This window comes from Thalia democratica, chromosome 6, assembly GCF_965202585.1.
Source record: "Thalia democratica chromosome 6, ktThaDemo2.hap1.1, whole genome shotgun sequence".
Lineage (NCBI taxonomy): Eukaryota > Metazoa > Chordata > Thaliacea > Salpida > Salpidae > Thalia > Thalia democratica.
The window spans coordinates 15,554,457-15,571,131 of NC_139170.1; the positions used below are offsets into that span (position 1 = coordinate 15,554,457).

General features: G+C 25.4%; 1 protein-coding gene across 2 annotated transcripts; it reads left to right on the forward strand.

Moving 5' to 3' along the window:
• Positions 1–244: 244 nt before the first annotated feature.
• On the forward strand, positions 245–8,608 carry LOC145837740 (peptide methionine sulfoxide reductase MsrA 1-like). Of its 2 annotated transcripts, none has more exons than XM_082945176.1 (6): positions 245–384; positions 3,405–3,501; positions 3,630–3,699; positions 4,623–4,746; positions 5,461–5,598; positions 8,142–8,608. In XM_082945176.1, exons 1-6 carry the CDS (start codon positions 268–270, stop codon positions 8,310–8,312), a joined length of 717 nt encoding a protein of 238 aa, XP_082801302.1. In that variant the 5' UTR covers positions 245–267; the 3' UTR covers positions 8,313–8,608. The 2 variants fall into 2 exon arrangements, with proteins under 2 accessions (XP_082801302.1, XP_082801303.1); XM_082945177.1 differs by lacking the exon at positions 245–384 and adding an exon at positions 2,997–3,109.
• Positions 8,609–16,675: the final 8,067 nt, after the last annotated feature.

Below are 16,675 nucleotides of genomic sequence, written 5' to 3' on the forward strand. Positions count from 1 at the left end.
AAATTAAATACTTTTAGAAACAAATGATTATTATTAAAGGCTAAGAATAACACAAATAAGTTTTATTATAAAAGACCACCTTCAAATATTTTAAGTGATTTACCTAATCAAATTTGAACTAATAATAAAGTAATACTTAAAGTGTGTACAGTTTATTTTATAAAATACTTTTATATATAATAAAAATAAGTTTGAAAATTCTCTACACACCATAAAATATCATCAAGTTCTGTTTTCAGGAATCTGTTAAAATACTTTATTTAAAAAATGATATTAACAAAGTTTACTATTTTAGTATTACTAATAGCCTGTTTATATTATATAATGGGGTCAAATACTGCAAAAATGTTGGATTCTGAAGCAACTATTAAAGGAAGAAGTGCTGTAAGTATATTTGCGCTTAGTAAAACAGGGTTGCCACACACTCAGTATAATTCAGAATATTTTGAATTTTTTTTTTAAACTCAGAACAATTTTTATTTTTTTTTAAAATCTTAAGGTAGTTTTAATACTTATAAAAATCTCAGATTTTTAAAAAATCTATAATGAGATTTAGTAGATTTAGTTATAACATTTTGTTGTTTTATATAACCAATTTGTTTAAGAATATAGTTTTGTTGATTTTGAAATTCTTAAAGTTTTTTTTAGCAGTGCTGCTAGTTCTTCTTATTTTCTTAAAAATAACAATGTAGTTTTTGTTTTAAACCTGAAGTTAATATTCATCATGATTTGATGAATATTAGTTTATTCATGCAAGTGAGTGCTTTATGTTGTAAAATTAAATTTGGTCAACTAAAACATCAAAAAAAAAATCTATTTATATAAAGTTAACTAATATGGTTACATAAAATTATCCAAACATTTTAGTTTTTTAACCTCAACTAATCTAAAATTTTAACGTTAAATCTTTGAAAACAATATTTCTAAGTTTAGTTAACATCTAATGTAGGAGCATACAAATACAATCTTCCTTTTAATTATTAAGAAGAAAGATGAACGTTAGGTGTAAGTAGTTTGGGCCAGAAGCAAAAAATTTTTTCAAGGGTTTGAAAAGAAACTCAGGATGACACAGGGCAGTTTAAGGTCACTCAGGTTTTTAAATCAAAGAGTGGCAATCCTGATAAAAACACTTTATTCCATTATACAAATTACATATGTACTCTAACTGTTTAATATATTCTCTGATGTATGACTTTCACTTATATTTACACAATTGTGATTTTGAAAACAAACTAAGTAGACTGAATTTTACAGTTTCTCACCTAAATGATCTGTGAACTGTAGTATTGTACAACTTGAATACTCATTTTATTGTCACTATGTACTTCAATGTACCTTGTTTTACTACATAGCACATAACTTTTTGTCAGTTCAATCTTTTTCAGCAGACACATTTTGTTATGAATACTAAAAGTTTTGAAATGTTTATTTCTATACTAAAGTCTTCTAATTACAAATTAAACTTTTGTTAACTTTTTTTGTTTAATCTTCTGCACTTTGTTTATACTTCAATGCTTTAATTACACTTTAAGTAGTTTTAACAAGTATTTTACTTAAATTTTAAGTTATAATTTGATACAAGTCGTGGATTTCCAGAGAGTATTGTAGTTATAATTTATAACTTTGATTTTATACTATTTGTAACAAACAAAATTTTATTTTATACTTTGATTTTTTTTTGTTATTTAAAAATAATTTTCTGTCCAAGTCTTAAATTTATAATTTCTTACTAATCATAAATTTCCATTTATCTTAAAACTTTTTATAATATATTAGATTTCTTTACTAAATTGTGCTTTCTTGTTTTTTATTATAACTGTATTTAAAAAAAAAAATAAAACAGTTGTGAGATTTTTAGTTTTGTAATTTTTATCTTTTATGTTATGTTGCTTTAGAGATTAATTAGTTTTTGTTTTTTTGTTGTATCTATTTAACCTTTTTTTTTTAATTGCTGATGTTATGGAAGTTAATTATGTATTTCACTTAAAACTTTAAATTTTTAATCAGGTGTTAATAACGCTCAATATTTAGCTATGTGTGTGTGCAGTGTGTATACGCAGGTGTACTGTACTTAAGTTTTAATGATAAATTGTAAGTTTCAAAAAACAGTTACTTGTTCTGTCTTATTTTAGTTTTAAAGCAATTTTAAATAATTTTAGTTATAGTTTAGTTATATAATTGTAATAAAGATAATTAAGGCCATAGGGAGGAATTTGTTACCTGTTGATCTTATTTAAAAGATCTTTAACTTAGCTAGCAGTTGATTTTTACCCTTTTAAAAGCTTTAAATGGTTTTTTAGATAAGAGGAAACAAAGTTTGAGAGTTCAATAGGTTTTTTTGGTAGGACAACAGTAAAAAAGAAAAAAAAACTTTTATTAAAAATGTATCATCTCCTTAAATTTTTAAGCAATTGTTCTGAAACTTTCTCGCTTTAATCTTGACTTATAAACATTTCTATAGTAGAGTTTTTTTGATTAAAAAGTAAAATATGTTATTAAATATTTTTTGGTCATATTTTTTTTCATTTTTACAATCAGACTTTCTCTATTCATGCAAGGATCATTTTCTAAAAGTTTGAGTACAATTGATTAAAAATTGAGGGTGGAAATAGATTTATAGTAAACTTTTCAAAGTTCTGAGAAAATTGAATATGATAAATTTCTCTTCCTTATGTTTGTATTATTAACCATTATATATATAAGACTATATATCAAAAATTGATTAATTCTTTTTCTTTAGGAAATATGTTATGGCATATAGTTTTAGCTTTTACATAAAGACAAACTTTTATTTAAGTAAAATACGACCCCCAATGGCCTTCAATTACTGTATATAAGTCATTTATAATAACTAATGTTATTTAAATGAGTGTGTACAAAAAATCTTAAAAGTTTTCTAATGATCACATTTTTTTTAAAGATTTGGAACTAGTTTTTAATAAATTCATACTACTTAGTACTATTATTTAACTTAGTTAACTTTAATTTTAGGTTATTTCACAGATTTTTTAAGTTTCATAACACATACACTATGAAATTACTCATACCTCCAAGACAATTTAAGGATCTAATAAAGTTTCCACAATTACATCCTGTTATTAGTAGAAATGTTAGCAACAAATAATTATTTAATTGCATTAGTTTATGAATTAAAATTTTTAATTGTACTTTTATTGTGCATAGTATATGAGTAATTTAGTAAACTTTTGTACATGAAAGTTAGATTTTAAAATTGTTTACAGTGTTTTTTGTTATAAGAATTGAATAGTATATTACTTTCTTGTTAACATATATTTAAAAAAAATTTCTGTTTACCTACGCTTATTGTTTTACTGCATCTATAACTTTTAAAATTCAAAACAATCAGTTTGTTTCACAGCTTTTAAGTAAAAAGTAATTTGAAGGTTATGGACTGGACAAAGAATAAGGACGCAAAACATTACGTCAACAAGAATAAGTTGATACCACCTTTCCCTGAAGGAACTGAGAAAGCTATATTTGGTTTGTTTTCACAAAATATCATAACCATTGCCTGGTAAAAATGAAAAATTGACTGAATAGTATCAATTTTAAACAACTTGTTTTTAAAAAAAATAAGTATTGATTTATTAAAAAAAAAACTATCAAAGGTATGGGTTGCTTCTGGGGTGCAGAAAAGAAGTTTTGGAACACAAATGGAGTTTATTCCACCAGCGTTGGGTTTGTTTACTGCTTTTGTATAGTTTGTAAAATGTAAAAGTTTTGAAATTATAGTCATTTTTTGTATAAATAAAATCTAAAGAAATTTTCTCTTTGGTACTATTAAATTTGTAAGATTAAATCACCCATATATATCTGTCTTTAATAAAGCCAACTAAGTATTTTAAATGACTACATTAGGTAATGAGTTTTCATTTACAACTTGTTAGTTTATGGAAACTAGTAGAACTAGGTTAGTGATGTTTTAACTTGGTTATATATATGCATTTTAAACAGCTTTAGAAAGCTAAAACTACTATTATATAAAACTTTGCTGATCATATATATATTAGTACTGTTTATTTTTTAATAATTACTGATTCTTAATGTTCAAGTTTTGTGATGATAAAATAATCGTTTTAAACTAGTAAAAAAATAAACTACTCACTTTGTTCTTTCCTATGCATATAAAAGACACCCAGTATTTCATAAACACCTAATATCAAAATAAAAAGCAGTCAGATTTCAGTGAAATTAAAACTTTTGTAATAACTCCCAATTCAATATGTTAAAATTTAATAATAACAGGGTTGCTAAAAAACCTGGAAAAACCTGGAATTTCGAAAAATCACAAAAAACACTGGATATTTAAACTTTTTTTTACTTTTAAAGTAATGAAATATTAATTAGATTTGAAAAATCCATCCTAAAAAAATAAAAACTTTATTTAAAGTTATTTTCATTTTAAAACACACTTTAAGTAATTTTACAGTACCTTTTCAATGTTGTTATAGTGTTGAAGACAGTTATTTTAACTTTTGATTTTATACCAAAAATGGACAACCAAACTATTTTTTAAACCTGGAAGGTATTTACAAATAACCTTCGGCAATCCTGTAATAATAAAGCATTAAAAAATAATTTTATTTACTTTCTCTATACAGATACAGTGGTGGAAACACAGAGAACCCAACATACAGAGAGGTGTGCAGTGGTCAGACTAACCACAATGAAGTAGTGCAAGTTGTCTACCACCCCGATAAAATTTCATACTCACAAGTTCTTAAGGTAATACTGGCTTTAGTATGTAGTTTTGTTTTAATATACTTTCGTAATGTTATTTTTCGTAAAATATCTAATTATAAAATATTCAGGGTTCATATGTGTCAGTCTGAGTTTATTTGATAATTAATAGAAGTTATCACTAAAAAATTGGAAAGATTTGATTGTTTTACAGTACTAAAATAGTATTAACTTTAAGTTCAGTAATTTTGTTTTACTAGGAATATTGACACGTTTGAACATAATCTTTTATCTGTATTTTTAAGACGAAAAAACAAAACTACTTTTAAGTTTACTGGAATAATATATATAGTACAAAGAATTTTTTAAGCGCACCAAACTGGTTATTCTGTATAACTTTTATTGTTAAATATTTTATTGTTGATATTATAGCCTAGTTGTTTAAAAAAAAAGTTAAAATAGAATATTGTTTATAACAAGTAAGTTTATTAATTGCTTATTAAATACATCTTTGGTAGCAGATCAACGGTTCATTTGCGTTCAATATAATACTAAGTTTTATTTCCAATAAATCATAATATCTTACTTAACTACCAATGATCACATAAAAGTTTATAATTTAGCTGTAGGTATGAACAAATAAAAAGTAACTTAAACTAATTTTAGTTTATCAAATACAAAAGGTTTTAGCCTATAGTTAAACAATTTAGAACTAAACAATCTGCAAATTTTTTACAAACTTAAGTACTTGTTTATCAGGTGTTTTGGGAGAACCACAACCCAACACAGGGAATGAGGCAAGGCAACGATGTAGGAACTCAATATCGATCCGGCATCTACTATTTCAATGATCAGCAGAAAACTGAAGCTAACAAAAGCAAGGAGGCCTATGAAGAAGTTTGTTTTTTGTAAAAAAAATTTTATGTAGTTAATTTTGCTTACATATTTAATTTGTATTTGTTTGGAGTACATTAAAAAGAAAAAAAAACTAAAACTTAACAATTATATGAGTGTTCAATTTTCACGAACTATTATGATTTTATAAAGGTTATAACATAAAGTAGACTGTCACACACTGCTGAGTAATTACATGACTACTAGAGAATTGGTTTTAAACTTATTTTTCGACCAGAAACATATAACTTGATTTAAATGTATTACAAATAAAGTATTAAATTGTTTTATAATAAAATGCAAGTTTGTATGTATTTATACTTGATCCAAAGTTTTGTCTTATACAAAAATAGTTTAATAAAGTACTTTTTTTTTGTTTACTTTTTTTATACTGTTTAGTTTTGTGTTTAACTTTTACTGAAATATTTAAGTTTTTATTTATTCTATCATGTAAATTATAAAAAAATTCTATAAACGTTTTGCAATTTTCAAGTTATTTATCGCTTTTGTTTGCTTATGAACTTTAGCGTAAAATTTTAAAAATTTATGTTTGTCTACAAGTTTACTTTTTTTATTTTTTATTTAGTGATAAATGAGCACTTAAAACATTTTGTCGACAAATGAAGTTAATAATAGTACAGCAATTTTTTGTGTTTAAACTAAATAACTTATTAATTTTTTAATACTTAAATTGATATTGATTTAAAATCTAACCAAACTGCATTCTTAAGATCTAAAATAAAATAAGGAAGTAATATTATAAAAATATTAGAACATTGCAATCATTACTTAAACAATTTTATTTGCTTACGAAAAGTACTTCCTTTCTTCTAGTTATGCTAGTTTTACTGTCTTTACGTTAACAAGTTCGTTAATATTACAATGCCTTTTTTCAAGCTTTACTATTTAGGATTAAACTTTATTTTATGCTAGATATGAAAGTTTTTAAGGTCGTAAATGCTGTAAGAACCACTATAAATTCTAATTTTCAAATTTCAGTCACCTCTCGCAAATTTACGCACTCGTTTGGTTACGCATTTTAGAATTCTCAAAAAATACAAAAAAAAAATGAATATTTTTTAGTGTTGTTATTTTTTTGTGTTTATTAAGCTAGTAATATATTTGACGTTTTGTATATAATTTTAAATGTTAATATAGGAAGGAGATAGATTTTCAACAAAATTGAGGTTTTGCGTTTTTAGTTTGTGCCTTTCATGATGAACCTATTAAACTCTATGGCTTTTCACTTTATATTTTAGGTCTCTTAGCCCCTTTATACCTTTATATCTAACAAAGTACAGTTTTAAATTTACTCAATATAGTTATGGCATAAAGTTTTATTCCAACTCAATATATTTCTTATTTTTAACTAATTTGTTCCTTGCCCACTTTCTCTAATACTATGCAATACAAGTTTCGTCTTAAGTGGGCAAGGAACATAGTAGAAAAATTTTACTTTGTATACACATAAGCAATTTTTTTAGAAAAACTTCTTACATATCTGTATAACTTAATGTAAACTATTTTTATTAACAAAAAAGTGGGAAAGTCTACAAACTATATTTAGTCAAATACATTATAAGAAAACAGCCAATATAGTATACTACCTACATCTCGTTTAATTACGCAGTTTTGCTGTGAACGCAATGTGCGTAGATTCGCGAGAGGTGACTGTACAGTGTACAATGTTGTTGTTTTGTCAATTCAAAAGAACTTAAATCTTTAAGTTTCTGAATTCTGTGGGTAGAATCATTTTAATAATAGATTGCTCTTTACTTTGACAGGGTTGCCACTAAACCTGGAATTCTGAAAAAACCTGGAATTCGACAATTTGAGCCAAAGTATTTGGAAAATCCTGGAACTTTATACAAAAATCACTAAAAAACCTGGAATTTTAAACAATTTTTACATGCTAAGTAGTAAAATTTTGATTTGAAACAAAAAATCTAACATGTAGATAAAAATATTTGTCATCATCAAAATTTTTTTCAAACACATTTAAAGTAGCTTTACAGTATCTTTTCAATGTTTTTATACTACTTAACACAATTTTTAACCTTAAACTTAACTTTAAACTAAAAATAGGCCCAAAAACGTCTACTTTCAAAAACCTAGAAGAAATTTCTCAAAAACCAGTGGCAACCCTGCTTTGAGGATATTAACGGGATGTAAATGGTTAATATTTAAGCATTTAAAAAACAATTGGCTCAATTTTAAGAAACACTACATAAAAGTCTTTTCTGATCCACATTTAATAAACTTTTTATCAGTTCTTTAAAACTATCTGTACGTCAGAAAAAAAAAAGATCTAAGTGTTATAAAAACAATACAAAATATTTTTTTTGCTTGTATTAAGTAAACATTAATGCCTTGGTTATACATACTGATGAGTTTTGTAACTCTTTGTTGTTTTAAACTAAATAAACAAATTTATCACAAAGAATTTTCAATAAAAACAATGTTCACCCCTAAAAGCCTTATATTACTGAAAGTTTGGTCATTCATTCATTTTTATATATAAATAAACTTTAAATTATATTAAATAGAAACTAGTGAAGAAGGGATACTCGAAGATAACAACTGAGATCAGACCAGCGGGTGAGTATTACTACGCGGAAGACTACCACCAGCAGTACCTCGCCAAGAACCCGGGTGGTTATTGCGGCATGGGGGGCACTGGCGTCTCCTGTCCCATTGGCACAGGTGTTGAGAAGTAGTTTGTGAGAAGAGTTTCACAAAAATGTTTACGTATGCAATAATTTCAATCAATTATATGTTTTTAAAAAGTTTTTGTTGTAGAATTTTTTATTTAAACTTAAAACTAAAAAACGAACAAACTAATACTAATTTTTTTTAGTTTGTATCAAGTCAACTTCCTTTCATATTAAAATTTTACGTAAAATATTCGAGAGTTATAAAAGTGATTCTTTTAAATATATGAATAGTAATTATGATATTTAGTAGTTGATGATTTTATTAACAGCTTTTTAAATAATAAATTTGCCTAACTTTATCTTCAAAATTACAAAATATACAGCTATTTTTTTGTTGTTTTACGAGTAGCTTTAACAAACTATATTTTACTTGTTGGTTTATACTTAAACTTTTTAAAAATATTTTCTAAAAATAACTTCTTCCGCTTGTTAGTCCAACAGTTTATAAGTTTTTTTTTCTAAATAATACTTTTTTACATAACTTAAACTGCAGATTTATTTTACTTAGTCTATGAATAAAAGGTAGTAAGGTATATATACTCGTTTTAAAAGTTTCAGTTTGATAAAAAATTTTGTACGCTTTAAATGAAATTAAGCTTAAAAGTTAATAAACTGCAAGTTTAAATAAGCTTAAAATATACAAAAAGCATATATATGTTTTGCTTTTGCGCATTTGATATGTTCTTCAGTATCTAAAATTGTGATAAAATGAACTTATTTTTATATTTAACTATGTAGTTTATTACAATATCATTTGAAAAACTATACAAAGGATGATTTAGATTTTAATTAAACATTTTTTGTGTCAAAAATAGTATTAAAACAAAACTTGCACTTTTTATTTTATAAAAGTATTTTATAAAAGTTTTACACCTCCGTTCACTAGTCATAATGTTATGTGGTAGAAATTTCAAAACGGTTATTAAGCTTTGAATTCAAACATTTTAATCTTGTTAATTGAATAATCCCTGTTAAATAAAAAAAATATTGGAATAAAGGTCAAATATAAAAATTAAATAAATTTTAAGAGTAATATTAATAAAAGTTTTAAAACCTATACACACGACTATTCCACAAGTATAATTCATGAGTTAACTCGACTTTCATTTCATATTCAGGTGTTCAACATCTAAGAATTGTAAAAACTGTAACTAACAATTTTGTACTACGTAAGTTAAGTCAGTAGACCAGTGTTTACAACAACATAAGATTATTATTATTTTTAAATTGCGAGTCATAAATAATATCACGAACTTTCTTGGTTTTGGCCACCTATAACCTTTACTCGACTAATTGTAAGAACATAATATTGATGTACTTTAGGGTGCATCTGTTGCCCCTCAAAAATGAAAATTTTGGAATTTCGCTAAGTAAAATTTTTTGTCGTTGGGAAATCACATATAAAAGACAGCACAAAAAAAATAGCTTCCTAGCTTAAGGCCAGCTGAAGAAATTTACTTTTAAAGTTTTTGCTTCATATAGGTATATTTAAAAAGGTGAAAAAAACTATTTCTCTAAAAATTTATCTTCTCCTACGTTTTTTGAGATAATTACCTGAAACGGTTAGGAAATGTTCCATGCCATATTTAGAAAAATCTGTATAAACAATATTTAAGAAAAAATTCTATGCTAAAATAACAAAAAAAAGCTTTTATTTTTAAAAACTTTGTTTATACAGAGTTTTCTAAATATGGCAAGAAACATTTCCTAACCGTTTCAGGTAATTATCTAAAAAAAAGTAGAAGAAAATAAATTTTCAGTGAAATAGTCTTTTTTCCCCTTTTGAAATATACCGGTATAAAGCAAAATTTTCAAAAGTAGTATGCTCCAACAGGCTTAAAGCTAGGAATCTATATTTTTTGTGCTTTCTTCTCATGTGATTTCCCTACGTCAAAAAATTTTACTCAGCGAAATTCCAAGGTCGGGGCAACAAATGTACCCTAATGTACATAACACATCAGTCTCTTCAAAAAAAAATTTATGCAAGTTTTAAACAAAGTATTGAAATATAACACTGTTAGAAGCTAACAAAAAAAAATAGTAAAAGTTCTTTGCGTTCTTCAAAATAAAGACAGAACTCTAAACCAACCGATTAGGTTTTTTGTGCTGCTGCTTTGAACAGCTTATATGTTTATCTTAAATTGTTACAGATTCTTTTAATTGTTTTGCCGCTTTGAACAGTTACGAACGAAAAGTTTGTTTATTTTAAGTTTTATAAAGTTTAACTTAAAATGCACTAATTGTATTGTCTTAAAAAGGAATGACTGTAAAGTTAAAAACAAATTGATTGATATTCTTAAGCATGCTGATACCTTGGGAAAATTGTCAGACGTTTAGTTATTATATTTGAAATGCTTAGCTGATTTAGTTACATTAATAAAACTTATAAAAAAGCCTTCAACTTTGGAACGCCATTAAATATCTGCAGGTAAAAAAGTTTTGCTGATCTAAATCGTTGGCAAAAAATCTTTATGGAACACTATCTATTATTATTGTCTTTTTATTATCACAAAGATATATGTAGAAAAAGATAAAAAATTTTACAAAGTTCTTCATTTACGTATATACAAAATAATCTGTTTTACATAATATGACATTGATTACTGTTCGAATTAGTCCTCGAACTTTTAAAAATTATTTTTCTTATTATACTTTTAATGGTAAACGAACTAGAAGTTCAAGTACTAAGTAGCTTTAGGAGCCATAAAAGGGTAGGTTTCTAGAGACTGGAGGAAAGTAACGGTTAGTGATTTTTTTAGCTAACTTTTAATTTTAGAATTTAATAATTCATTAAGTGCTTTTATTATTTAGGGTATGTTTTGTTTGGGTAAAATATAGCTTTTTTACTATTAAACATTGTTTTAAGTTTTCTTAAGATTTAACAATCTATCTTTTTTTTCTTTAATCATTTAATAAAAGTTCTATTTAATAAAAAATAAAGAAATGAGAGATAGTTTTTAGGAAAGTAAAAAGTTGTCATAAAATTGCTTTATTATTTTAGTTAACAAAAAATTTATTATGATTAAAAAAAAAATAAGTATATTAAACCTTTTTGTATATTTTTAAATACTCTATGATAATCTTATTTTTCTTATTTCAATTATATTTATGTAAGATCGAAATATAATAAGCTACATTGCTAATGTCTATAAGCTATTTGTAGTTATCTTTAGCTTGACAGTTTATGTTATTATTCGTTGTACTTATAACAACATATGGTTTATAAAAAAGTTATATAAAACAACCGTAACAAAAAAGCAAATTACTGATTAGAATTTTTAAAACGTTTCAAAGGTAACTTTTTAGTTATTTTTTAGTCAAGAGACAAAAAGCGGTGTATTCAAAACTATTTTGCAAAATTAATTTCAAAGACTATTTCACTAATCTACAAAATTATAACTTTTTTTTTTAATTATTACATCTATTAAGTTCTATATACAGCCTTTTCTAAAATAAAGTTAATAAATACTTATTTGGTTTTGTGTCTCAGTAACGGGTAAACAAACTATGGCCTACTGGTCATTTTCGAACTGCGACTTAATTTTTGAGCTGAAAACATTTTAGAAACACTTTTTTTTGTAATAAAAATTAAATATTTTTTTATTTGACTATAAGTTAACATTTACTGCTGTTCTATTATTATTTCACTACATATTTGCTTATAAGGCTTCAATACATGTTTGCTACACTGCAGTTTTGCTTATAAGATGTTTGTCTTTTAGTATACTTATGAAATACTCGACGACCCGCAAAAGAAATTTTTCTTTTAAATATATCGCGCTTCTTAAAAAAGGTTGTCGATCCTTCTTCTAAAACATAAATATTTACTATAATTAAATTAATATTTGTGTAAAATATTGCTTCATTTACTGAGAAAAGAGTGTTTTTAAATAATATAAGTACCAACTTGATACTTTATTTGTGACCGGTTTCTTTGAGAAACAATTGACAAAATAGTTAACTGCTTTTAATTATACAAAATAGTTTAATAATTACTTTTTAGTTATTACAAAAAAGAAAATAGAAGAACGAATGCTTAAATCTGTTTATAAAACAAGTATTTAGAGTTTACAAGATAATATTAGGATAGATATGCGATAAAGTTTAAATATTAAAATACAGGTACAAAAGAATTTTATTCAAAGTTTATTAGATTATTAAACTTTAGAAAAATAAAAGGTATATTCTATGAAGAACATTAAGAAATATAAAGATAAAAAATACGATACGTGGATGACGTAACAATAAATAGGTATAATATAGAAGAAATTATTTTAAAAAAGTACTAATATAACTTTCTTCTGATGCAGAAGCAACTAAAATGAAGAAAAATATCGTTCTAGCGTTATTATTGACGATGACTTTAAAACTTAAAGACGATTATTACCAAAATGATCCAAAACCATTGCTAGAGGACGAAGGATGGATGCAAAAATTCCAGCATAAAACCGTAGAATTTCTGGATACGTTCATAGAAGAGGACAAGTTTGTTGACATGAGTTGGAATGAGATTTACGAGTGGTCGTTGGCAACAGTCGTAAAAGAAAGAAAGCAAACAAAGACTATTGGAAGCCAGCTTTCGAAAATATTCAAGCAGAAATCGCGCACATTAAAAAGAAAAAAGAAAGAGATGGAAAAAATGTACATGCTGGAAATAGAAGCTTTAAGACAATTTGACTTTAAGGTTTATGCTGAATCAGTTCTACTCAATATAAAATACTACGTATGCTGCTTAAATGTTTTCATCGGTCTTCAGATCGGAAAAGTTCAAGATCTTTTAAGTGAAAATCTCCGACATTTAAAAGATTATTTTGACGAACTAGCACCTTATTTGGGGGAGGTTTGGTGTCAATTAGTCGAACTAACTGTAGATTTTTTAAAAGAGTACGAAACAACAATAATTGAAACGGTCGCTTACTTAGTGGAAAATAAAGGCGTTGCTGCAGTTGCTTTATTGATTTTTATTGGATTTATCATAGCTATATACGTGATTCTTCGTCGAGTGTTAGTAAAAATAAATTACTTTTTTGTAAAGTTATTTTGTTCTTGGTTTAGTTAAAAATAATACTACTTTAAATCGTTTAAATTATATAAATAAGCTATAGTAGTTTCTAAAATACAATTATTAGTTTAAGTCTTATCTTTAAGTACATATTACTTTTAATAAAGTTTTGAACAAATATATACAATGAAAAACATTTTTGTATTATTATTGGTTAAAAATTAAGGATAAGCTTTGTTTTGTACCTAAAGTTCATAGAAAATCTAAATATAATTTACTTCATCTAGGTTTAGTTTCTTTAAAAGAGCAGTTAAGCAAGTAACAAGCAGTTTCATCTATAGTTTAATTTACTTTGGTGTGATCATTGGAAGTCTGTATCCAGTGAAAATTGTGATTAATATACTCATATGTATAAAACAATTATTGTACTCCATATGTACTAGAATGAGAAATGTTACGAGAAGAGTATTTTCTTTTTTGGTAAGTTAAAACCATTAAACATTAAAAAACTTTTAGCCAATCAAAATAACTTTCAAAAAATCTAAATACAAAAGTGTTTCTATAATAAACTCATTTTGTTTACATTGAAGGGACTTATACGGACTAAAAAGTTGACAATTTCGGTTCGAGAATACAAAGAAGCTCTTGATATTTCTTGCTTCATAGAAGTTGAAGTGCCTTTCGAGGGTGAAGACCTCGGCGAAAATAATTTTGTCGGTGATGATGAGAGCTTTATAAAGTTTCTTAACAAAAGATGCATGATACAATTACTCAGTAAAAAGTGTAAAGATAACACACAAGGTCATTTTCATTTAACTTTAAAGGCGTCAGTATGCTAAGTTAAGATACAGCTAACTAGAAAATAGAGTAGAAAAGTAGTTTTATAATGCGTTGTTTTAATTAAATTTGACGAAATATAATTTTAGAAAATAATGAAAGAGATAGTTCAAGCATTCCAAGCGTTGTGAAGTCTACTTCAGGTAACTTATAGTTGTTTTATTTTATAAAGTAGTCAATTTTTTACAAAAAACAAATATTTTTTTAGCTGAATCCATTCCTACAAGTGAAAGCTGTAGTGGGAGCCAGGAGTCTTCCAAAAACGACGATGTTACAAGCGCCAAAGATGTTACAAGCACCATAAACGATAAAAGCGTCATAAATAATGCAAGCGTCGAAAATGATACAATCGTCAAAGATGTATCAAGCGCCATAAATGATGCAGTTGTCAAAAACGATGCAGACGTCGAAAATGATACAATCGTCTCACATGTTTCAGGCGCCAAAGATGTTACAGTAGTCAAAAATGATTCAAGCGTCGAAAATAGTACAATCGTCAAAGATATATCAAGCATCAAAGATGTTACAGTCGTCAAAAATAATGCAAGCGTCGAAAGTGATACAACCGTCAAAGATGTATCAAGCATCAAAGATGTTACAGTCGTCATAAATGATGCAAGCGTCAAAAAACAGAGCTAATTAAGGCTATTGATATAAAAAAACAAAGTAAGCTTTAATTTTGTATGGCTCTAATTCAACTTAGTTTTTATTTTTTTATAGTAGGAAGTTATATGTAGAAAAAAACGTTTTGTATAAAATGTTAGTAGTAAATCATTACATAAATATAATAAGTTTGAATAAATTTAAAACCAATCCACTTCTTTTAGATTATGAAAAAACGCGATTGGACCACAGATAGTTAAAGAAATAGTTTGCACAAAAAGACAGTAAAGAAATAAAGAAGATTTGTAATTTAAAATAAACACCAATAAATACTAGAAAAAAATATTTAGATTCAAGATTATCAGTAATTAGCTTTTATTGTAGAGGTGTTTACTTATTATGTATATGTATAACAAGTATAACTTTAAAAGAATAAATTACTGAAAACTAAATAGACATGTTTCGTAAGATAAAACAGAAAAAGATAAGTCAACTTGAAACATAAATAAATGGAAACTTTTAAATAAAACAGTCATTAAAAAATAGAAGTACGACTGATGCTCAACTTAGTATGAGTGCCACTTGATGTGGTTCCTTTTTATTGTTTTTTAAATATTGAAGTAAAATGTTGTCCACTTAATTATTATTTCCCCTGCAAAGAGCTCTTAACTAGTTAAGTCATAAATATGTTTGCAAACTTGAAGTGTATACTTAGCTAATTAGTAATTTTCATTTACAGTTTGAGTCATGCAATCATTGTATGTTACGTTCTGAAGACTTGATAATTATTTTAGTCTAGATTGAAAAGTAATTCTTTTAACTGTATTAAGATTATAATAAGTAAGAAAACTATTTTAAATGGTTTTTATTAGAAAAGGATAGCTTTTTTGAAGGTGATAAAGACTTCTATCACAAACTATATAAAGCATATTATTACTCTAAAGCGCATAACATAACATGTATTAACTGTTAAAGCTTGAAAAGTTTAACACTTTAAGCAAAATTTATATTACTATTTTCACTTACCTAACAATAGTAACGTTTCTTAATAACCGTCTTTTATTTGTAAGTAGCTAAAGTTTATCTTTTTTGTTCGAAATAAAAACAGTTTTCAGTTTTAATTAGTACATTTACAATTGTGTTTCAATAAGCAGAATTTTATCACATTGAGTACAATTTTGTATGTTTGAAAAATGGGAAATATTTAGCGAGAAATTAACTCCTAAAAAGTTAAATATTAATTGTGAAAAAAGTTTCAAGGACCCTCGAAAAATTTAGCTAGTGTTTTTAAACTATTTGCACGTTCGATTAACATTTAAAAAATTGTTTTGTTGTAAAAATTGCATTATGGTATTACTTTATATTTTTTTCTATAAAAAAGCTCAAAGTTATAGTCGAGCTTTAAGAAGTTGTTAATCGTTAATTCGTTAAATGCAACTAAAGAAGTGCTTAAGTTACTTTTCATATTGGCATATGTTTTAGATATTGAAATCAAAAGTATTTCTACAAGTTTTAAAGTTTTTGTTAAAAAACCAATAAAGCTGATTTTTACTTTACTTTTATTCGAAAACTACTAGCTTTTGTTTTGAACTATTTTTATGTAAAGAATTAATTTATTATTATTTTGTAAAATTACAAAGCATTACGTTTTTAAGTATTTAAGACATAAGATATGATAAGTTGGAAAACGTAACTTTAAATGACTAACAAATCTAGAAACTGTTCTAAAATTTGCCAATGCTTTAAAAACACAGTCATTGTTTGTGTAATTTTTGAGTTAAATTTTACTGAACTAGGAGAGTTAAACTATTTGGTCAATAAAATTAGCAATGAATTTAATTTTTATAAAAATAATAATATCTAAAATGAAGCTAAGAGTCCATTGATTAGCCAACTAAAAGTTGTTGACTTTAAATATAAAGCA